Genomic DNA, 24,203 nt, shown 5'->3' on the forward strand with positions numbered 1-24,203 from the left:
TTGGAAGTAATCTACTACTTCACTTTATTACCGATCATTTAACAAAAACTTTGGATACGCTACTTAAGGTTTAGAAATAAACAAGAAAAGGGAACAAAAATAATTGTATTTAAATCAAGTAATTTACAAATTGAGTTGCAGTTTATGCTAAACAATTGATTAGTGTATATCAAAGCAAATTGATATTCTGTAAAGGTTCCGCAGAAGTTACTACAGTTTTGAAGTTTAAGTTAAAAACTTCAGTTTAGGAAAAATAATACCAAAAAGTTTTAATTTATTCGAATTTAAAGAAATATAAATTATTAATCAGTCAGAAAATGTCAAACTCAGAAGTAAACGATTATTACGAGCTCATCTCACAATTGATTGATGAAGCTGGAAAGGTAAATTAATTGTCTATTTAAACAATGTCCTAAAATGAAATCGATTTGCATTGATTTTTATTTATGTAAGGAAGTAAAACATGCCATGTTGCTTAGATATTACATTAGAATCTGTTATCAATATATTTGCGGTTATGTTCAGTGATTTTGATTCTTAAATCAAAAACTAATTAGATTAAGTGAGAATTATTATAGTTAATATGAATAGAATGGACGAAAAATGAAACTTTATTTAAAATTCAATTCATAGCGTGTCATGGATTTATTTGTATTTTGTACAAAATTTCACAACGAATTAAGAGGCCCCATAGCTCAGTTGGTTAGAGCGTCGTGCTAATAACGCGAAGGTCGTGAGTTCGATCCTCTCTGGAGCCATCTTTTTTTTTTTGCTTTTTGTTCCTTTTTTTGAAAAAATAAAATAAACAGGTTGAAAATTTAAAGCTTTTAACCCTTCTCGTAGGAACTTAATTAAAAATTTGTTTGTTTGAAATAATTAAATACGATTATTATCACAAAATTCTGAGCTAAAATAATAATTGTCTATAAAAAAAATTGACAAAAAAGAATTTTGGCTCCAGAGAGGATCGAACTCACGACCTTCGCGTTATTAGCACGACGCTCTAACCAACTGAGCTATGGGGCCAATTGCTTTAGTTGACGCCGTGGTTGGCAAAGAAGCAATATAAAAAAATTTTGCTCTGAATTATGAAAACATTCTTATTACTTATTTATTTTTTCGTTAAATCAACTTTATGCATTATAAATCCTTTGGTTTTGGATCTTCCTTTTTATATCCATAAAACTCGATGTCAGCATCAATATCCATATATGAATTAATTTCCACAGTTACATAATTAGTGCCTGAAATTTAAATTATAAAATTAGTCAGCATAAAAATCAGTTATTCTCGAAACAAATTTACCTATTGCACCGTCAGATATGAGAACCCAAAAATTGTCATCTTCTTTTTCACTTTTCAACAACTCCTCATTTGTGTATATAGAATTGTAGTTCAGAGTACGAACAAGCGTTATGATAAAATCTTGTCCCTAAATAAGTTTTCAATTAACTAAAGTAAAGTCTAGCAGAATAGCTTACTGTTTTGAACTTACATTTTTTGGAAAAGGTGCTTGAACCACCGTCAGATCATCATCATCTTGAACCTTTTTCACAATTTGAGATACATGTAATAATCCATGAACGCTATGCTCATTATCTTCTTCAATCAGGAAATCTTTGTTTCCTATTGTGTAAACTATCACATCCTTTTGTGAACTTTTGTGTCTTCTGAAAATAACTACGAAGGCACCAAAAGCAATGAAAGTTAGAAGAAAAACTGTGAAATTTGATAACGTCATCTAGTCAATGTACACCTTATTGTCTTAAAAGTCGAAACTACTGTCGACGTATGTTCACTAAAATTTACTCAAAAGCAACTTCTATGTATGAAAATTAAAGGAACAGCTGTTAATGTGGAAATATATTGAGACAATTGTCACGACGTATTGAGAATTATAGCTAGAGTTGAACTTTATTTGACAATATTATGATATCTCACTCATATCCAATTTATTTTAATTCTGCAGATTATTGAGAGCCGAAACTCCGAACGTAAATTAATTGAACAAAAGTCTAGTGATATTGATCTTGTTACTGAAACAGATCAACAAGTTGAAAAGCTTTTAATTGATGGAATTAAGGCAAAATATCCAAATCATAAGTTCATAGGAGAAGAAGATTCAAGCAGTGGTAAAAAAGCAGAATTAACTGATGATCCAACATGGATAATCGACCCAGTTGATGGCACAATGAACTTTGTGCATAGTTTTCCACATTCTGCAATTTCTGTTGCTTGTGTAATAGAAAAGGTGAGTGACTAGCAAAAACTTATCATTTCCAAATATCTAAGTCAAATCACTTTTAGAAAGCCGAAATCGGAATTATTTATAATCCCGTTTTGGGACAAAAATTCACTGCACGACGTGGCCAAGGTGCATTTTACAATGGCCAGCCAATTAAAGTCTCTGGAGAGAAAAATCTTTCCAGTGCTTTGTTAGTGACTGAATTTGGAACAAGTCGTGAAGAAGAGAAAACCAAAGTTGTACTTGAGAACATCACTAAACTTGTAAAAATAGCTCATGGTTTTCGATCGCTTGGATCTGCTGCTTTGAATATTGCATCCGTTGCATTAGGAGGAGCTGATCTTTATTATGAATATGGTATACACATATGGGACTTTATGGCTGGTATGTTAATTGTTAATGAGGCTGGTGGCTACTGCTGTGATCCTGCTGGTGGTGAAGTCGATCTAATGAGTCGTCGTATCATCTGTGCTTCATCAAAGGAATTAGCAGATGAAGTCGTTTCTCATTTAACTCAATTTTATCCAATGCCACGTGATGACTAAATATTTTGAATCTACAAGGATGATCATGGCCAAATCAGGAAAATTCTATTATGTGTAGAAAACTGTTATTCCAAAAATATCAATGTATATGTTCAATGTTTAGGAAATCTCTGAGTTCTAATAAAGAATTTAATATGTGTTAGTGCAAAATATTTGTATTTTGAATTATTATCTAAAATTATGTGGTTGGAAGAATCTAGTACTATTTCAATCAGCTGTTTATTTATTTACAGTTGTCGCTTGTTGTGTATGTTTACATAATTTGATAAGAAGTTTTTTTCATTTTAAAGATCTCATTGGTGTTGCTATCGTTTTATTTTTAATTTAACCGCATCGTTAAGTAGATTACTAATTTAGACACTTGAAATTACATTTGAAGTCGAAGCACAAACTATTCTAAAGCACAAATGTCGGACATGAATATTGATGATTGTTATGAATTAGCTATGAAGCTCGTTGATGAAGCTGGAGAGGTAAATTATTGAATTAAATAAGTTTTCTTGTCTTTCTTTAAGATCAAATTTGATTCCAGCTTGTAGCTTCACGTAATTCGCAAAGAAAAACTGTACAAATCAAATCTCATCCAACTGATTTTGTTACGGAAACTGATCAGCAAGTTGAAAAGCTTTTTGTTGATGGAATTCGCGCAAAATTTCCTGATCATCAGTTTATTGGTGAAGAAGATATGAGTGAAGGAAAGAAAGCAATATTGACAAATGCACCGACATGGATTATAGATCCAATCGATGGAACTATGAATTTTGTACACAGTTTTCCACATTCGGCAATTTCTATAGCATTATTAGTGAACAAAGTAACGGAAATTGGAATCGTTTATAATCCAGTTTTGGGACAGAAATTTACAGCACGTCGTGGTCAAGGTGCCTTTTACAACGGTCATCAAATTCATGTTTCCGATGAAAAAGATTTAACAAAAGCGCTTATTATGGTTGAGTTTGGAACAAACAGGGAAAGTGAAAAAGTTAAAGTTATCATGGAAAATTTAAGTAAACTTGTCAGAAAAGGACATGGGTAAGATTATGCTATACGTTTTGATTTTAGCTTTAATTTTTAAATGAAACTTTTATTGAAGTTTAAGGTGCCTTGGAGGTGCAGTTCTAAACATATGCTATGTTGCATTAGGAGCTGCAGAATGTGCATATGATTTTGGTGCTCATGCTTGGGACTATGCAGCAAGTGAGTTCATCGTTCGAGAAGCAGGAGGTATAACAATAGATCCATCAGGAGGAGAATTTGACATAATGTCACGTCGATTGTTAGTAGCCAATAACATTGAAATGGCAAAACAGTTGACGGCTGAATTAATTCAATACTATCCAAGTCCACGTGATGATGAATGAATCCCCTTTCCTCTATATATTCAAACATATGAAATCTAGTGCTAATAAAAAAAAATCAAAATCGCCACTAAAAAAAGCAAAAAAGATATCGGTTGCCGAAACCCGGGATTGAACCGGGGACCTTTAGATCTTCAGTCTAACGCTCTCCCAACTGAGCTATTTCGGCTACTCGATTGATGTTTGTGTAAGTGACTAAACACGTTTAAAAGCAATAAATAAAAGTAATAAATTAGCATAAAGATTTATATTAAAACATGTTTTACTGTAAAGATTTAGTTTAAAACGAATAATTTATTAAAATAGTGTTAAAAACCAATATTATTATTTGACTTAATTAGGTAGTAGAGCAAAAAGTTTCTAACGGCTTATTATTTTCAAAAATTCGACATTCGAAAAGTTCTTTACCTCTTTTTCGAAAGTTGGGGTTGCATAGCTTTTTTATTATTTTTTAATAAAAATAAACAGAATTTAATACGAACCAAAAAATTTTCATCATTTCATAATAACAAGTCGAACAAAGTTGTGATTGTCATTTAAATTGTAAAGCTATACAATATTTTTTATCAAATTAATTACTGTTATGGGTTGGATATCAACTTAAAAGGCTTAGAATACAAATTTTATAAAGAACAAAGAAATTGACCATCGTTACTTTGTGATTTAATATATAAGTTTCAAAATATTTTGCTATGGATCAAAACAAGATTCCTTTAAAAGTCGCAGAAATATCAATAAATAAATTTAATGATCAAATTCATCACAAAATATTACAATTACGGAATTTCCGTATTGCAAACTCTAATTCATCGTCCTTGAATGACTTGGAAAAATTGCGAAAAGATGCAATAAATTGTTTAAGGGTTGTAAAACAACTGAAACAGTTATTAATCGAAATTGATCATTTAAGATCGAGAACAAGAGACGAAGATCATGAGAAATTTGATGAACTTACATCTAGAAGGCGAGATGAGGCTCTTAAAGAAATACAAATGTACCAAGGTAAACAAATTAGTAATGCTAGAAATAACAGAGTATTAATAATTTTAAATAACAAATTATAGATATGAAACCAATTGAGAAATTGAATGAATTGTCACATCATTCAAACAGCGATATCGATTATGATTTGTCACCACAGGAAATGAAAAATCAAAATTTACAAATCCAACTGCAAGTTGATGATCGCGAATTAAGAAAACGAGAAATTGAGTCAAGGGAAGCTATGTAAGTATGCATACAGTTAAGCAATCAATCATTTGACTCTTGTAAACAAAGTCTCATATTTTTTGTTTACTTCCTATAGATTAAGGGAATTTGAGAATCTACAGACAGAATGTGTAGCCATTTCACAATTATATAGCAATGTACATGAATTAGTCATAGAGCAGGCTCCAATGGTAGAGAAAATAGCAGAAAATGTAGAAGTGGCAGAAATTCAAGTTGAAGAGGGAACGAGGCATCTAGAAACGGCGCTTAAATATAAAAAGACAATGTATCCGATTGTTGGAGGTAAAACAAAGCTTAATATTAAAAATCATTGAAATAATAATCAAAACTTAAACTAAATTTAGGCTTAGTTGGAGCATGTATGCTTGGACCTGTTGGATTAATAGCAGGTATAAAAGCGGGATCAGCGGCAACACTTTGTGGTGGCATTTGTGGATATGCTGGTGGAAAATTCCTTAAAAAAGCAGATTCACCCACAACTCCAGAGGCATCTGATTTAAATTCAGACATCCCAAAAGAACAAGAAAATGAAGAGCAACAAGTAACATTTAAAAGATAATTTTAATATATATTAATATTTTTAATAATACTCACTAGTTAATAGATTAATTTAAATATGTAAGCTTTGAAAAAATCGATAGCTAGTGAATAGTGGAACTAAATACTTGGAATGGTAGATTAAAATTATATTCGATTTGTGAATTTTATTGCAAATTTATGGCGCTTGTACACATCAGCTCTTCCATGTGCTCATTTGTTTATTAGATTTAAATTAGAATTGGTTAATGATAATTAATGTGATATCAATATAATTGAAATTGTTTCAAGCTATAAATCAGTTAAAGTTCAAAAGTCTAAAAATCATATTCCTGTAAAATATTTCAAAGAAATTGAACTAATTTTGAATACATTTTTGATGAAAGATATGTTTTTATTCCTCAAATATATCTTCATTAAATTAAATTTTAAAAGAAGTCATATATTTTTTTTCTTCATTTTTGCTGCAAATTAGTTATAAGTAATTTTTATTTACATTATTTCCACTATAAACTCATACAATTTTCGACCATTTTTTTTTTTATCAATTTCACTTATTTAATGATGACAAAAAATTAATTAAATTTATATAATAATAAAAACAAGAAAAAAATATTTTTAAATAATCTTAAAAATTGACTTGAGTTTTATTTTCTTTTAACATAATTTAAGTTAATGTAATAATAAAATCAACAAGTATCTTGTTGTTCCTTCATAACTTGAATTCTAAGCATGGGCAGGTTCATTTTTCGTTTTGTTCCAAAGAAATTTTCCTATGTTTAAATTTTTCACAAAACTTTATCAAGTTTCTTAAAGTTTGTAATTATGAATATGACAGAGCAAATAAATTCTAACATAGCCTTAGAATTTCTCGTTTTGAGAATAGCTTTGTTCCTAAAAAATATAATTCTTTAATACATATAAAGTAATAAATTTGAACTAGTGCTTTTATCTCTCACAAATCATATTGAATCAAATTGATATCCTCGATGGGAACGAACCATAATATTTAGAGTTTCCTTTAAGGATCTATTACAAATGACTAGTGATATTTTGTTAGGTATTCCTCCATTGTAGATCTTCAATCACTCTAAAACTAGACGCAGAGCTCGAAGTCGACACGAATTTTGAATGGAAAAGTCTACTCAAGTTGACTCGACTTCCTTTATAATACGAGTCGACTTCGTGCTCTGACTAGACGTCAATTCAAAATGACCCTTTAAGGATATAAGCTGAAAATCAAACTCATAGTAATTAAATTCAAATTAACTCTAAACATTATTTTCGATAACATTAAAATCAAACAAGATGGTTTTATGTAAAAAATATAATTTCATCATTATCTAAGAAATTTGAATACAGCAATTTATCTATTCATCAATCATCAATCAGACATCAGACTCAATTTGAAGAGCATTTTTGTCATTCATTTATCTATATGTATTTTCTGTTTTTTTAAAATTCCACTATACAATTAATATATTATACCATAATTATAATTATTATTTTTTATTTTATTTATGAAAGAATCTATGTTCCTTGTTTTCACTATGGTTTAATTATTGGAAGTGGGAGAGAGGGAGGAAAAATTAAAACTTTTTATTTAATTATTTTATTATTTTTTTTTTTCAAATTCTGAAATTGATTTTTATTATATTTTATTTATAAGTTATTTTTTCAAACTACACAAACATGTAACTTTAAATTTTTTTTTCATGGTGTCTCCGGGAAATTAAATTGTGATATTTATTTGTTCAATTATCGTCAAAATCTAAAAATTGTTGCTAGTATTGAGAGTTTATTTGCGGAGAGTTTGATTTTTCTTTCATTTTTAAGCTATTGGTATTTCGTAAGGTATATATATGCATTTATTTTTTCATTTACTAGTTTTTTTTTCTTCATTATTGTATTCTCTATTTTTTATATTCTTCAGAATAAATTTTCCCTAATCAAGCATTCATCCTAGTTCCAAAATTCGCTAAATTCTTTCCTACATTCATTTTCCATCTAATTCTCACAAGGGTTTGAAATAAATTTTTATTTTTTTTATAGCTTTCATAACTTTGGTGAAAGTTTTCTCAAAATAAATTGTTGAACACTTTGTTTTCTTTTCTAAATGAATTAAAAATTATAAACTTGATGAAATTTTGATGATTTTAGATTTTTAAATATTATTTGTATCAAAAATAGTGTGGAACACACGGTTTTAGATCTCTATGACTTCATTTTGGTTATTATTATGTCAAATCATCAACAAATCAGCAAGCTTACAATTTTGTCATCATGATTCTTTCAAACCCTAAATTACATACAATAATATTCTCATTATTTCTCGTATTTTGATTCATCGAATGAAGAAAAAATATTTTGTAAATCTTCTATTCATTAAATAATCTTTCCAGTAGGACAGCACCAAGATTCTTCTTATGTTCTAATTTTTTTTTCTAGAAAAACTCTCCATTACTCTTTAATCCTACCGCAATACGAAAAAAATTTCATATTCATTTCAATAAAAATTCTTCATTTCTAAGAATGCCGATATGTTGCCTTATTGTTACATTCATTTAAATTCTCAACATCGTCATCATTCTTAATCTATCTAGCTATCTATCTATCTTTTTCACTTTATAAGTAGATTTCTTCATTCTTGAGAATTGTTTTATATGTTTTTGTGTATGTAAGAAAATTCAAATCTAGTAATTGATGGGAGGATAAATAGATACTTATGCATACATAATTGTGGAATTAAACTTGAATTTTACTTAAAAATATTTGAGAAATTTTCTTTAAAGAAATACAACCATTCTGAATTTTAAATTTATTGAATTTCACTAGTTTTTGATGAATGGCCGAAAATTCTTTGTCATTTGGTCTAATTCCACATATGTATGCATATGTGCCTATAAACATTTTTTTTTGATAATCAAATGAAAGAATTTGAATCAACAAAATTTTATAAAAAATATTTATGATTATGCATAAAAGTAATGAGATTTTTTTTTCTATCTTCAATTGGAGTTATTATGATGGGAATTTTCTTTAATATTGCTAATCCTTTAATCAGTGCATGTATGTATGTATTTATGACATTAATTAGTTTCTGCACATTTTCACACTGTTTTTTTTTCCTTATTGACTGACTGTGTAAATGAGACCATTTAAGAAACCTATTCTGGCTAGTCGAGCAAGAATTCGGAATGGATTAGTCTTGGGTTTCTTGTCGTTTGCATATTTGACTATAAGTATGGGCAGTGCTCGCATCAATTCATTTATATGATTTGCAAATAAAAAATATATGAAAAAAGACATCAACTTTATCACGCAAATATGCCAAAAATGTTTATTCAAATAATATATTTTATTTGATTTTATCAAAAAATAGTATACAGTACATAAATTTTTCAATTGCCGTTTATAAATATTATTGAGTGGTTCTTTAATTTTTTTTTTTTTTCATTTTCATTTTCATTTTTGTTCAAATTCGTTTTTACTTAATGCCTAATTTATACTGTAAACAATATCACTTTAATATGTCAAAAAGAGAAATCTTTGATAAAGGTTTTAAAAAAAACAAAACTGAAGAAATAAAAAAAGACAAGAAAAATTTCGCTAATGAGATTAAATAATTAACTTACTGAATTTTTTTTATCATATTTTTCACTTCACAATGATTGGCATTGAAATGGAAATACGCTGCAGTCATTCGCTACGTATAACATAGTGACTTTTTATTTATTTCTTTTCATTAAAAAAGAGATATCACATAGTAAAGAGTCCATAACTCACGCCTCTTATTTTAGCGTCTGATGCATAAAATTACTGTGCAGTTTCTTTTTTATGTTGCATTTTGTTGTATCTTTATTACTTTTATTTTAATTAATTAATTTATCAATAATAAAACAAAAAAACAAGTTTACAATTATGCAATGTAATGTAATTATACTTTAAATTTATGTATTGTACATCTACAATCATAATTTCATCAATTTCACGTTCTTGATCGAAATTTTCACATTCGTGATTCTTAAAATTTGAGTTTTTTTTTTTTTTTCACTTGGCTTAGACATTTATCGAATTTTCAATTCATCTTATCTGTTCATCTAAAAATTTTATTTGATTAATTTCAGTTTTTATTTTTCTAATTTTAGTTCTAGACTAACTGACTACCTGTCATTGTCAAATTTATTATTTTTCACACTCATTTTCGAACAAAAAGTTTCTTAGCGACATAGTAGAATCTCGAAAATATTGAGATTTTTATAGTCAAATTAACTTTAATTTTCAATAGTTTTCAGCAGGGATGATCTAGAGCTTTCATACATTTTTGATCTTATCGCCATATTGATCGCGACTCGTAGAGCATAGAATTTGAATAACTGATTTAAAGAATGTGGCTGAATCTTTCTGACTTACGGAAAAGATTCTTCAATTAACTGGATTTTTGAGAATTTATGTCGACTTGCTTATCAACTTGCCATGACAATGTCAATAGAAATGTCCCTGGATTCGGCCATAAAACTCTATAAAATGAAGAATAAAGAAATAAAATTTTTGAATGAAAAGATGCAAGATAACAACAAAAGTCTCTGTGCCTCAGTACAATTGGATTTGTAAAACAAAAATTTAAAGAAATATTTTTACTCTCGAGTTCTTGTACAATATTTTAATCATTTCTTTTGTTTTTAAGAAAGGGAAGAACACTATATCAATGAACATTTTGTTTTCATTTTTATCTATGGCCGCAAATTGTTTAATTTTATATTTCATAAATCTTAATTAATCGTATTAGTTAGTAAATCAACGGCCCTCTTCTAGAATACGATAGATTTTATTAATTAAAATCATTTTTTTGAGTTTAGTCCTTATCAGTTCAAAATTACATCTTTTTTGGCAGAAATCAATTTCACGTTTTCCAATTTTTATATTTTATATTTTTAAATTATTTGTAATCTACATAATATTCATATTTTTTTTATTTTTTTTCTTGTTGCTTTACTTTTGATAGTTGATCGCAATAAAATTATTAAGAAATTTTTTATTGCAAGTCTTCTTCAGATTTTGGAATATCAAATATTTCCACAAATAAAGGCGGCAAGCGTGATGAATATTGCCAATTAATTCTGAAAAAATCTAGATGATTAAAGTGGCGTAAACCGAGTGTACGCAATTCCATAATTTTTGCTTCGAGGGCCGGCATAATTTGGAGGGCATTTGCTGTATTTGGCCTTGAACGTACGATTTGAAGTCGTAATGCTTCTGCTACTCGCTCACGAGTTTTCAATATTAGTTTTTGTTCTGTTATACTGGGACGATCAGCAGCAAGTAGAATTAATGCTGAATAGAGACCAACTTCTGTATCATTTAGATTACATGCATTAAGTCCATTTGTAAAATTGCACAGGGCGTTGACAAAGTCAGCCTAAAAAAAATAAATATGAAGAAAAAAATTAAATAAAAAAAATGAAAAAAAAGTAAATGCCGAAACCCGGGATTGAACCGGGGACCTTTAGATCTTCAGTCTAACGCTCTCCCAACTGAGCTATTTCGGCATATTTGATTATATGAAGACTTTTGACAAAAGACAAACTTAATACAAGGCTCTCATTTTTATGAGGTTTTTAAAAATAATTTTGTACATTTTAACTTATCAAATTTAAATATTTAAAATAATTTACAAAGTTTAAGGTACTTACATCATACATAATCTCAAGTTGTTGACGAGTCATAAAAGTGCCGTCATCAAACGTTAGTGTTAAATCGGTGGTTGCCTTTGCGATGTAATTTAGCCATACTTCGAAAAAGCCTAATTTTATTAATATTAATTGATCGTCTTGAGTGAAATCACAAAATCCAGGTACACGTTTAGCAAATTCCACTACACGTTGAACTGACGGAGTCATGCGAAGTGCATACTGTTGCCAAAGGAAAATGCGCTGCTGCTCTAACGATTCAGAAACTGATGATGGTATTATCTGTATATAAAAGCATAAAAAGTTCATTAGTTTCAAAATGAATGTTAAGGAAATGAAGAAAAGAAAAACTTACCCCACTATCATCCATCGCCTGTGTTTGTTGTGTAGAAGATGTAATTAAATTATTAGATGTGTTATTAGATGATTGATAACTATTTGGCATTATTAATGGTCGATGATTGAGTCCTTTCACTGCACACTCTGTGTATGAACAATGGGTTCGATGTGCCTGCGACACACACAATATCACATCATACACAGATAATTCTTGATTCTCATCAGAATTATTATTATTGTTATTATTATTGTTATTATTATTATTATTATTATTATTATTGTTCATATGTGATGCCTCAATCATTTCTGCGCTAATGTACGATATTTGCTCGATCGGTGGATTAGTAGTGGTGGTTGAACACATTTGTTGATGTGAAGAAACTAACAGTGCACTTTGTGTACTCTTTACACTGCTGATATCTGTTGATGCTGATGTTGTTGTTGTTACAATTGATGGGGAATAAGCAGAACTATTAATACTTGTCGTGTTTTGTATAGATGTTGCTACTGCGACTGTTGCATTGACAACACGAATATTTGTCACATAAATGTTTGCGTTTCCATTCACAGCTTGACCATTTACAATCATACCATTCGACGATAAGTCATCTACGATTGCGTTACCGCCAATATCACGAGTACGTTTTGGAACACGACCGTATCGTACAGCTATAGTCAAAGAAAATTAAGAAGAGAACAAATTAATTTATGTTGTGCATTTATTTACTTTATAATGTAACATTATATTATAGCCACAGCCACATAAAACGAACGGTTCTTTTCTTCAAGAGAGTAGTAACTTTCCTATTAAGAATTCTACCAATAATTTTACGAAAATGGTAAGCAAAACAGAATGAAAATAAATAGCGAATGAGAGAAAGACCAGAGAAATGAAAAGGTGAATGAAATTGTATGAAGCATAATTTATTGCTTCAACTCTTACAATACCTCTTTCTACCTTCCTTCTTAAGCAAAACGATGAAAATATATATATAAAAACAAACCGCATAATTTCACATGGAAGCTAAGAAAAGTGAAAATGCACTTCCGTGTCTCGATTGAAATGCAAAACTTTTGCTTTTTCCTACAAAAATTCATTTCAGTACAGTTTGTTGCACTATGTAATTTTACCGTAAATAAGTTTCTCAGCCGCATAACATTTCTCCGATCTGCCCACTGTCACGTATCTTCCTAGCTTTATTACCTTTTCATAAACTCTTTGAATTGGCTTGAAAGCTATTCCCGCTCTTATCCGCATTATTACAACTACATATAATAAAGAAAAGTTGAAATCAGGAAGTTACTACACTCTTCGGTAATCATGTATGATTTCCTTGTGAAATCTCTAATAAACCTGGCTACAAGGGACAATACTAGTAATGCTTAATCCAATCGACGACAAGAGGTACTTTATTATGTTTCTGATTTTGATTGAATTTTTCGAACACAGGAAAAAAGCTTTCATTGTTAGAGACGTAACAAAATTTTAGCCCCATTGCCCATTGCTAGGTATGAAAATAAGCGAAACAGCTGATTTTTTCAATTGTCCTTCATTGGTGCTTAATTAAATATATCTCGAATTTTCCATGCATTCTGTCAACTTTGATTGAAACATAAAAATTAAGATTATTGCTATTGCAATACTCCCTACGTGATAAGCTGCATTGAAAAAATATTTTGCATGTCTACTGCTGCAAAGATTTTTTTATGTCGTGCTTTCGTAATTACAATTTTTACTTTTTTGGACTTTCAATTATAGTTGCAATATTGCATGCAATGTTTTTCAATACTTCATGTACAAGTATGTCAGGAAATATACATATATATGTACAGAGGACAGAAACAACATTGTTCATTGACTTCTCATCACAGTTTCAATTCATGCTCACATTTGTGATGCTAATGTTTTTCTTGATCTTTTTTCATCTTTTCATTTGTTATTGTATTTTCTACTCTCCTGCTACCGCAATATTTCAACATTTTACTCTTACATATTACATTTATTATGTGTAGTTTTGTACCGCTAAACCCGAGCGACACAGTGCGACAAACCGCATTTTTAGGAATTTTAAGGAACGGGTTCATTGATACGGCGACGTTACAGTACCATAGCGAACTAGCTTTGCTGTTCGGGAATATTATTGAGAATAGTCAGTCTAAACAGAAGTTAGAGAACATTAGGTATCTGATGCAAAAATTTGATGCTAAAATTTGTTTAAAATATAAGCACAAAGTCAAAAGATTCATTTCTTAACATGAAGGTGTATTCTATTTAAAACTCTATTCCAAATCACTTTTAAAAAATCTTCAATTATTTGTAATTGCAGCAGAAATTGTACAATATGCAATTTAAAGGCGAAAAACCTTACATTGTGTTCATGTTTAAATGTGTATAGGCTCTCATTAGAAATCATTTCACATTAATTTTATACAATTTCCGCTTTAGTTTTATCTAATCTTTATTTTCCAAAGGCATTGATTCATTAGTTGTTTTCCTCATACAAACGAATGAACAGAGATAAATATTCAGCTGTACCTTTAAATGCAAGCAAATAGATTTCTATACTCACAAATATTTACAACTTACAGCAAAAAAAGTTGTACATTTTGATTTACCTCGAGAGATATATAAGTAGAAAAAATTATTTGAATAGCTAATTCATTATATTTATAGCTCTTTATTTGATGCATTAGGTCGCTGAGTTTATTAGCCCCACAAAACGAATACTATAAGCTATCTCACTTACATGTAAAATTTGCAAACGAAAGACGATGGGGAGATGGAAACTGAATTTTTTCTAATATGTACGTGCGATTTGTAAGGCATGTTTGATGGATTATTAATATTAGTACAAGAAAAATTGCATAAAATACATCAATAATAAGTTGTTTACAATATATACTGACTGTATATATACTGAAAATCTTTTATGAATGAAGGTTATTACAAAACATATGAAACATATTAACAATGCAAATGCTAAGCAAGTAGTCAGTGAGTTTGCATACAATTAAGTAGGTTAAGACTTCTGGAGAGCTGAGCCCTAAATATATTTCAAAAATATTGTGATTTTATTTTCAAAATTTAAAGCTGCAGCTAGCTGCTCAACAATCATGTTTTCATTCAAGAACATAATAACTTTATCAGTATTTTTGATGAAGAATAGAAAGAAGTAAAAGAATCCATTAGGAATGATTTTCAATTCCTTGCTCTTTTAGTTCATTCTCCGACAAATGAGACCTTTAAGCTTAAAAGAGTTGATTTTATGAAACAGTGAGTAAAGTAGTTTTTCCACCTCAACCCAAATACTATTTTTATGGCATTTCGCGAACTAGATGCCACTTTAACTCCTCACGCTATTGTACACACACCAACTATCGTACATAATAATAATAATATAAATGGAGAGTTCAATAAACCAAAAAATATATCTACATGTACATATATATGAATGCACTTTTTCCATTGTTTCATTGCTTGAATGAGCGAGGTTACTTGCTAACTGCTGCACCACTACCGTACACATTTACAGCAAGCAAAATATTGTACTTTCTTGTACTATTGCGCGCCGCTATAAAATAAAAAAAAATGAAACGAAAAGAAAAGGCAATAGTGAGAAATGCTAATGCATTGCAATTTTCAATTTAAATTATTACTTTGTACTTTTTCATTTATTCATATATAATGTATCGGTAGAATTGAACTATGCATTTCCTGGATCGCATCGTAAAATGCACAATACTTTTCACGTTATTGTCTCTCCTTGAACAAAATTGCATGAAACCGCGACTTGTCATTATGTGCCTTATATTTAAACATCTTATCTTTTTCCGCCTCGTTCTGATATCTTTTTCCCTTGCGAGTAAAGTTTTCTTAAAAACCATTAATTACTGAGGATACTGATTATTTTAAAATTGTCAAGTGCCTTTATTCTAAGAAAATGATTGCTGATTTGAGAATCTAAATCTTTCTAACAAGGTATACGGTATAGAAATGACGAAAAATAATGTCCAGTATGTCAGCCAGTCATAGTCACGTCAACATGTGGACACTGCTGTTCGATTTTCCTTCGTCGTGTGCCAGAATTACTTGTATGAAAGCGAAGCAATTCCATTGTCGATGACATTATTTTGTCAAAGTCAACCCGAAATAAGAATAAATTTGAACCCAAGAGTCACAAGAACTTAAAGTTCATGATCCAGAGAATTTATAAATATAGTGTATAAGTCATTTGGAAAATTATAGTTAATAAGAGATTGATGCAATCTAAATCGACTTAATATGTCTTGTATCATCTTGTTAAAATCATAAAAAAATCATTTTAATGCACAAAGGAGACAACATGAAACTTAGAATTGCATTTCCCAATTCGCAGACGAAATCTGATGAGTGCACGACCGAAAAGAGAGAAGCATAAAGAGAATGAGAGAACAATGTTAGAGAAACGGTTAGTTGGGGGTCAATAAACTTCTTCATATTTTTTCTTTTTGTTGTTGTTGAAACCCGAATCGGCACGGAGCATAAATTTTTATGTATTAACATAAAATTTATCGTAGACAATGGTGCAAATGCACACGAAAATTTGTCATCACCCACTCATCGGTCTCGAATTTAACCTCAGCATATTTCTTCCCCATCCCATGTGCTTAATAAATGCTTTTAGCATAAATACAGGTTATTGTTCTGATTTTTTATTTGTGGCAAAAGTGTTTATTGATTTCCAACAACCTGATTAATGAGCAACTTTAGAATAATAATGCTTAACTATTAAACTGTCGCCTCTTTCTAGCCAAATTATTGAAAACCTGTGCTCAGCATTTTTTATCAACTCTTTTTGCAGAGCATACTGATTAAAATCTTTTAAGTGCTGTGCACACGTAATCTTCATTATGTAAATGCAATGACTCGATGAGAAGTTTTTTCGCATTATGAAGCAAAAGAAAGAAACTTTTCCCTTTCAACAACGGTAAGTAATAAGTTCATGTCTGCAACTGTATAATGTGCATGTCGCTTGTAATGGAGTTTTAGAGTAATTTTGAGCATGGAAGAGAGAGGAAAATAAGTAAAATGAGAGTTGACTCGCTGAGATTGTTGAGGAAATTCCGCATGAAAAGTGCAGTCATGTAAAATGGGAAAATATCTGTATTTATACCTTCTAGACAAGAAAGGCAATACTACAACTTTTGAAGATGCTGTAAACCATAGAAAATATAATGTAATCAAGACTGTATCAAAAACTTGTCCTAAAACATTGAAAGCCTAGATTAAATTTCATGTGCTTGTACAATTTATTCTCATTTCATCTCCACGCTAATAGGATTATGCTCACAAAATGTTATTTTCCCATTGCTTATGTTGAGGTTGCAAAAATGGAACTAAAGTTCATTGAACTAGTTAAAGAAGCTGAAACTATTGCATTCATAATTAATATCTTTTACGTAAGATTCCTACGGCGCACATTCCAGTCATTCATCAAGTAATGAACTTTGAAAAATTCATGAGTGAATAAAAAGTGCTAAAATGTGCTAATTTCTGTTTTTTGCTTTTGCTTCGCTCAGCAAACTAAAAATTGCACGAGCATATATTAATACATCCACATATATGTATTTATAGTTTACTCGTGGAGGCACTAAAATTTTTTATTCGAAAAAAGCCGAAGAGGTTTCATATTTTCACGTTAATTAGAGCAATGCACGTCATATGAACTGGAGACATTATTGCGCGCGGATTGTTTTTTAAGTATCTGCCGTTCTCATTTACAGTACCCGCGTTATATCAAATTCAATATATGAGCAACCGAGTTGAGTTGTTCCTATTTTTTCAGTACAATTATTATTTTTATGTTCACGACTCAATAATAAATATATGAATGAACAAATGAATGAAAACGAGTGCAACATAAGCATAAAAAGCCATCACAAGCACAGCAAGTGCAAACATAGCACAATTATTAAAAAAATAGAGAAAAATTTTGTATGTTGAATGATCATTTTAGTTTGTTGTTGTTGTTGTTTTTGTTACGTGACTTTATTTTTTTCGAATCTCAAATCAGGTCTCGAATGAACTATGCAGCAATCGCCATGTCCCTGACTCACAGCAGCACAATTTCGCATTGTTTATTTCTATTGCATACCATCAATCTCTTCCCTTTTCTAGCTTTTGTAACACTACTTGTTTACGCTATGGGGACTTTTTTTTTGAATTCATTAATAGCTCTGTTTACACCTTTTTCCTAAATTTGTTTTTGATTTTTAAGTAGATAATTTATGAGCAGCAGCAGGTCCTGCTTATAATAAATTAGATTGTTTATTCCAAATTCTCTTGCATATAACAGACAACAAAAATATATTTTTTTGTCCTCCCTAGATGGAAATGAAAAAAGTTCCTGGGTTAGTTCCACTCAGAGCTCGAAATTAAGTCGAGCCGACTTCGAGTTCTGGCTCAACTTATACAATTTGAATTGAAATATTTCAAACTATTCAAAATTAAATTCTTATCAACTGTCAAATACATTATCAATCTGAAAAGCCTCACTTTTATATAGGCATCTAAATAGAACACAAAAATTGTGCCAATGATTTTCTTTTTCGGTCAGATTTTATGTGTTTTTTTCTAAAAAATTTTTGATGCTAGAAATAAGAATGAAAGACACGTAAATAGATGATGAAAAAACCACCGTTGAACGAGTGCGATGAACTGCCTCGTTAGTATGATGATCGCATAAAAGAAAAGTCGTTGGAACTCAAGGCCTTTGAGCAACGGTGCGTATGTGCTTAACGGATTGTCTATTTATTGCAGTAAATCTTTTTCAATTCTTTAGTGCGATCAGTTAAGTTTAAAGGTTTATTCTTATGATTTCAACATTCTTAAAACTTTGTAATTCGCGTTTCTTTGAAATCTTTCAATTCAGAAATATTTCTGTTGAGTGAATATTTTAGTGCTAATCAAAATGTAAATATTGCATATCTACAGCAAGTATTTAGTAAAAAAATGATTAAATAAGAAGGATATATTTTTCTCCAATTATTTCGGCCACATTTTATGACGACTAAACATAGATATCGTGAAATTATCATTGAAAATATCGTACAGTTTTCCCTCGACACACAAAAAAAAAGATTTTATTATACATAGCAATAAAAAAAAAACTTTCATTTCGGTTCAACGAATTTTCGCCTTGAGATTTCGCGCATAAATTTTTGTGTGATTTTTTTTCAGTTTGCGATATGGCGAAATTTTTTATTATTTCAGGTGGGCTTTTTATTAGCCTTCTCTCATTAAAAATGCAATAATTTTTAGTGTGCTTTTTGTTTGTGAAGAAGAGAGCGAAAAGGTGAAACCTCATCAGCATCAACTAACAATGAAAACCAAAAAAATTCATATGCATGCAAATATATATAATCTATATATAAAAAAATATGAAGAAAAAAAAACCATTTGAGCATCAACAGATTTCGCGAATTCCATCTTTTTTGGTCAGTTTTGTATGAGATGATTTTGAGTCCGATTTCACGCATAACATTTTTATATTTTTATTTTGCTTTGACTCGATTTAAAAACTAAAAACATTTTGAGTGCAATATAATAGACGAGTCAATGACCGACCTAATTGCATAATTTGATTAACATTTATCGTTTCGCCTCTTTTTTAAAGTTCCAATTTTCTTATTTTCAAATGGTAAATAATCCGACTAAAATTATTGTGTTTTTCTGTAGATTGTAGAGCACAAAAATAGCAACAAAAATAATAATAATAAAATTAAAGAGAGACGACGACAATTAATTGAAGTCATTGAAGCATTGAGAGCGCACATGGAATGAATGAAACAATTGAATTGCTGAACTGCTTTTTGGATATTCAAAAACTCTATAAGCAAATAAAGTGGAAATGTATATCGTATGAGGCCACTGGTTCATGCAACATTGAGGTTAGTGAAAAAATAAATAAAGCGATTGAAATTAGCAACGGAAAGTTTATTTAGGCTATCATATAAACAAAAGGCAAAAGCCATGAAGAATCATAAGAATTAAAAAATTGATAAAATTTATTTTGCGAATTTATCTCTAAGCTGATATGCGTGAATCTTCTGGATATACAAAAATATATTTTTAAATTCAGATATCAAGTTGAGGTTTATTTTTATATCAGTTCTAGTTATACATGAATCACTAAAATTAGATAGAAGCGAAAGCAAGAAAAAGGGTTCTGACTATTTCCAATGACTTCATTGATGATTCATCATGACGATCAAGAAGAGAAATATACTATGTATGTACTGACTAACGAAAACATGAGCACATTAAAAGATTCTTCTTCTTACGACTTTTTTCGCATTGCCCATGAAAATTATTCATGAACGCAGAAAAATATACTTATGACTGCTCAGCGACTGTGAGAGAGGAGAAAGAGTAACGCGTAAATTTAATCTTTTTCTTAATAGACTGACATTTTAAAAATACCAGCAAATTCATAATTCTTATACGCACAGTCAGCATAAAACTGATTTTTTTTCTACAAAACTCAAAATTAAATTGCTGACGATTGGCGAAAAAGTTTTTTTTTTGCTCTATCAAAATCGATAGACATTATTAGAACTACGGTTCAATTACGTCTTACATATATGTACATACATACACACACAGAAATATAAATTGAGAGAAAAATAAAAAAAAAAATTTCGTTTATATTTTGAGACTACAATTCGATTGTAATCACGCACATAACGAAAGCTTGTGCAAATTCTCGTTAATCTTTCAACTTGCGAAATCAGTTGCGTTGAACTATATGAGATAATATTAATCATTTTCCTTACTTTTTATTCTGTCTTTTGTCAAATTTAATGCGTTTGCGTAAAAATGTAATAATTTAATTCTGAATATCAGCATTATCATAGCTTTTAATAGGAAATTCATCGATATTCGATACTTAACATAAGGTATGTAATATGAGATGTAATGAATAATTTTTCCATCCACATGTATTCAAATTTTTGGCAAAAAATTGACAATTGCATGTAATTTAATGACTAAAAATGAAATTTGCAAAGCAGGGAATTACTAAGCAGTAATTGAAAATTTCCATCTCATGATATTCGTTTCAATTTCAAGTTCAAAAACGTGCACAGTCATCAGCAAATGCTCATTAATAAAAAAATGCTGAATTGACTAGTTTGTTGATTCTAAAGGTCAAAAAACTGTACGAAATTGCTTTTTTAGGTTAGCAGACAGACAGTAAGATTGATAAATAGGCAAGCATGATGAAAGTTGGAAAAAAAACTTTTTAATTTGATTCCAAAAAGTTTTAGAAATTCTCTCATTAAGTATCCTTAAAAGCTCAATTGTCAACACGAAAATTGGAGCTTAAAAAATTGATAAAAATAAACTTAAAAACTAGATCTTTTGAAAGATGTTTTTATGAGAATCTGAAGATGTAATCGCACCTTAAAATTTGTTTCAGCAACAAAGTTAGCTGTTGAGATCCGCATCAATAATTGAAGGAATTCGAAAAATAAGAAGAAGAAGATGAGAATTTAATTTTTTTCTTAAATTTTTTTATGTATATTTTGCCTCTACGGAAATTGTTCAAAATTTTATATACATTTTAAAGCGATGTCAAGAACCTTTTTTGTATGTCCCGTAAGTCTGTTGATGCTTTTGTATGTGAAAAAGGCATCAACACATAATCGCCTCTCTGAATGTGTCGAGTGATTGTATAAATATAATATTATAATACGAAGGAAAGAGATTAAGTGAGAATTTTTCCCGAATGGCGTTAATTAGCCATGTGTGTCTCCATTTATTGAAATTTATTTATTCATTTTATTTGTTTTTTTTTTAACTCTCTCTGTCTTTCTCTTAGTTACTTGATTTGCGTGTATGTATTTTTTTGTGTTTGCATTCTACTGCTGCTGCTGCTGCTCAATCGTAAATAAAGAGTTTTCGAAAATCGTGCACGGCCTGAATTCTTTTTTTTTTGTTATGGCCTCAAATGCACTCGGCTAATGACTGTTAAATTGGCATGAAAATATAATTTTTTTATTAATACACGATTCATATTTTTTTGTGTGTATCACTATTAGTAGCTATGGAATTTTCATAAACGACAATTTTACTATTCATACAACCAAATAAGTATCGGTGAAATGTCTAATTAAATAGCCAGACAAAATGGCCTTGAATGTGTCAAGAAGTCTTACTAAAATTAAAATTAATTTTTGCAAAAAGAAAATACGTCGAATATAAATATCTCAGTATAGTTACACTTCCTTATTGTCACAACCAATCATTAAAGAGAATAAAAATAATTGTAAATCAAAGAGAAATGTAGTTTTCCGATTCTCTCTTCACTGCATATTCTATGTCAATAGACTACATTCGTTCACAAACCTTTAAAGTTTATGCAAAATACAGTTTCAGCAGGTCAAACTAAAGAAAATCAATAACAGAATGAGATGAAATCTTCCCGGACTCTAATTGGATATATCATTAATTTTGATTATGGCTTGAAAAACTATGTGGTCAATAGCTCAAAAGTATATATTTTTAAATAGATTTTCTGAATAATAAGTATAAAAATATCTTACTTTAAAGGTCCAGTGTATTTACTGTATTAACTTAACATCCATTAGAATATCAATTGAATTTCACGGTAAATTTATTCACTGAATTACTGAATGAAAACTATGACTTTTCACGATTTATCAATGGGGTTTGAACTATTTATCAACAAAGTTTTATGAATTAATTGTCATTAAAATTAGTTTCGTTTCACAGAAATTTTTTAAAAAACTGAATCGCTTAATTAATGAAAATTTTGGTAACTTTCTGGTGAATTTTTTTAAATATAATTTCACTAAATTGTCTCAACTTAAAATTAATGGTAATTTTATTTCTTTTTTTTCGGTCATCAAGACAATTTAACCGAGATTTTCATTGCATTTATAGTATGAGAGTGTTTCACACTCACATATACATCAAACTTATTATTTCTCTTTCATATCAATTTTTCTTTTTTTTTTTAATTAATTGAACACAATTAAGACTTGAATAATTTTCACAATGTGCTTAAACTGTACGAATGTGCCACAAAAAAAAAGAAAATATTGCTTAGCACGAAAAACTTTTCTTCAACTTTCTTCTTCTTAAAATTTTGACTGTTGTCGAGCTATCATCATCATCATCATCATGTGCGACACGAAGAGTTCACAGTACAATCATTTATTTCACATGAAATCACACATATAATACGCGTAACGAGACTCGACTCAATTTTCTGTTTCTCTCACTTTTTCTTTATATTTTTTTTTCTTTATTTTTCTGTTAAAATATATAAATCATTTGAACAAATGAGTTTATTGTCGCCTTTTTATTTATTAAATACACATTTTTATTTTTTTATTTCGATTCGTAGTATTTAAAATAATTTTGTATAAACAAGTTTGGGACGAATATTATTGGATTTAGATCAAAAAAATATTTGAAATTATCAATTGAAATATTATCACCTCTGATCTATCTAAAATTTAACTTTTGCTACACCATTTTTTATTATTTTTATTATATTTCACTATTCAATATGTTTTCTGATTTGTCTCATTCTAAATAAAATTTAATTCGAAATAATGAGGAAAATTTTAAAAGTTTATATATCATTCAAAATTGCACATTTTATTTTTTATTTGTTTTCTTTTATAAAAAAAAATCCGTATTTCACCAAGCAAGACTGACTCAGACCGCAAACAGGCACTTGTGCACTCGACGAATATTTGTAGCTTTCTGAGCGAAATGTGAGTAAATGAATAATCAACGAAAAATTACACACACTCCACTCGGCGTACATATATACGAGCGAGCAGCAGAATAGAGAATCACGATAAGTTCTCAACAACAACAACAATGAAGTAAAGTAACAAAAAGAAAGAAAGCAAAAGAAAGACGAAAAAATGCGAAAAAAATGTGGAAGATGATGATAATGATGGCGATGATGATGATAGAAGAATAAGAAGAATATAGTAACTAACTGTTCTTCTTCTAGCGGCTCACGGCCTTCGCAAAGATACACACGCGTAAAAACGCTTTTCTTTCTTATTATTTCATTTATTATGTATGTATATATATATTGAAAAAAAATCTCTCTTCGACAGTCGTCAATGATCGTTTGGAATGAATGGTAAGAACAAGAAGACAATTCTTAAATTTAAAACTTTTTCTATTTACCAAAAAAAAAAAATTAACAAAAAATATATTTTTTTTTCTTCG

The 24,203-nt window shown here is 29.4% G+C and overlaps 5 protein-coding genes and 4 non-coding genes across 10 annotated transcripts in view; 4 read left to right on the forward strand and 5 right to left on the reverse strand.

The window, feature by feature from the left end:
* Positions 1-63: 63 nt before the first annotated feature.
* Positions 64-2,940, forward strand: LOC139093052 (inositol monophosphatase 1-like). The gene is made up of 3 exons (XM_070643652.1): positions 64-383; positions 1,970-2,251; positions 2,308-2,940. The coding sequence occupies exons 1-3, from the start codon at positions 318-320 to the stop codon at positions 2,788-2,790; spliced, it is 831 nt and encodes a 276-aa protein (XP_070499753.1). The 5' UTR covers positions 64-317; the 3' UTR covers positions 2,791-2,940.
* Positions 685-758, forward strand: TRNAI-AAU (transfer RNA isoleucine (anticodon AAU)). The gene has a single exon. It is a non-coding gene; the product is annotated as a tRNA-Ile (tRNA).
* On the reverse strand, positions 953-1,026 carry TRNAI-AAU (transfer RNA isoleucine (anticodon AAU)). Its single transcript has one exon. It is a non-coding gene; the product is annotated as a tRNA-Ile (tRNA).
* On the reverse strand, positions 982-1,968 carry LOC139093053 (uncharacterized). The gene is made up of 3 exons (XM_070643653.1): positions 1,496-1,968; positions 1,306-1,432; positions 982-1,244 (listed from the first exon to the last, which is right to left on the reverse strand). Exons 1-3 carry the CDS (start codon positions 1,739-1,741, stop codon positions 1,141-1,143), a joined length of 477 nt encoding a protein of 158 aa, XP_070499754.1. The 5' UTR covers positions 1,742-1,968; the 3' UTR covers positions 982-1,140.
* Positions 2,941-3,034: 94 nt separating the features above from the next.
* Positions 3,035-4,390, forward strand: LOC139093055 (inositol monophosphatase 1). The gene is made up of 3 exons (XM_070643655.1): positions 3,035-3,263; positions 3,323-3,822; positions 3,884-4,390. The coding sequence occupies exons 1-3, from the start codon at positions 3,198-3,200 to the stop codon at positions 4,149-4,151; spliced, it is 834 nt and encodes a 277-aa protein (XP_070499756.1). The 5' UTR covers positions 3,035-3,197; the 3' UTR covers positions 4,152-4,390.
* Positions 4,245-4,317, reverse strand: TRNAF-GAA (transfer RNA phenylalanine (anticodon GAA)). The gene has a single exon. It is a non-coding gene; the product is annotated as a tRNA-Phe (tRNA).
* Positions 4,391-4,614: 224 nt separating the features above from the next.
* On the forward strand, positions 4,615-6,460 carry Syx17 (syntaxin 17). Its single transcript, XM_070643716.1, has 4 exons — positions 4,615-5,150; positions 5,213-5,375; positions 5,455-5,660; positions 5,723-6,460. The coding sequence occupies exons 1-4, from the start codon at positions 4,841-4,843 to the stop codon at positions 5,935-5,937; spliced, it is 894 nt and encodes a 297-aa protein (XP_070499817.1). The 5' UTR covers positions 4,615-4,840; the 3' UTR covers positions 5,938-6,460.
* Eip78C (Ecdysone-induced protein 78C) overlaps positions 6,386-24,203 on the reverse strand; it is a 42,420-nt gene continuing 24,602 nt past the window's right edge. For both annotated transcript variants that reach the window (XM_070643713.1, XM_070643712.1), the window contains 3 exons: positions 11,961-12,613; positions 11,609-11,887; positions 6,386-11,334 (listed from right to left, as the gene is read on the reverse strand). In XM_070643713.1, coding sequence (XP_070499814.1) covers positions 10,951-11,334; positions 11,609-11,887; positions 11,961-12,613 — 1,316 coding nt within the window. In that variant the 3' untranslated portion in view covers positions 6,386-10,950. The remainder of the gene's footprint in view (positions 11,335-11,608; positions 11,888-11,960; positions 12,614-24,203) is intronic.
* Positions 11,392-11,464, reverse strand: TRNAF-GAA (transfer RNA phenylalanine (anticodon GAA)). The gene has a single exon. It is a non-coding gene; the product is annotated as a tRNA-Phe (tRNA).

The sequence above is a fragment of the Chironomus tepperi genome, unplaced genomic scaffold (assembly GCF_022539635.2).
Source record: "Chironomus tepperi strain 1889 unplaced genomic scaffold, CSIRO-AGI_Ctep_v1 contig_323, whole genome shotgun sequence".
In the NCBI taxonomy this organism is placed as follows: Eukaryota; Metazoa; Arthropoda; class Insecta; order Diptera; family Chironomidae; genus Chironomus; species Chironomus tepperi.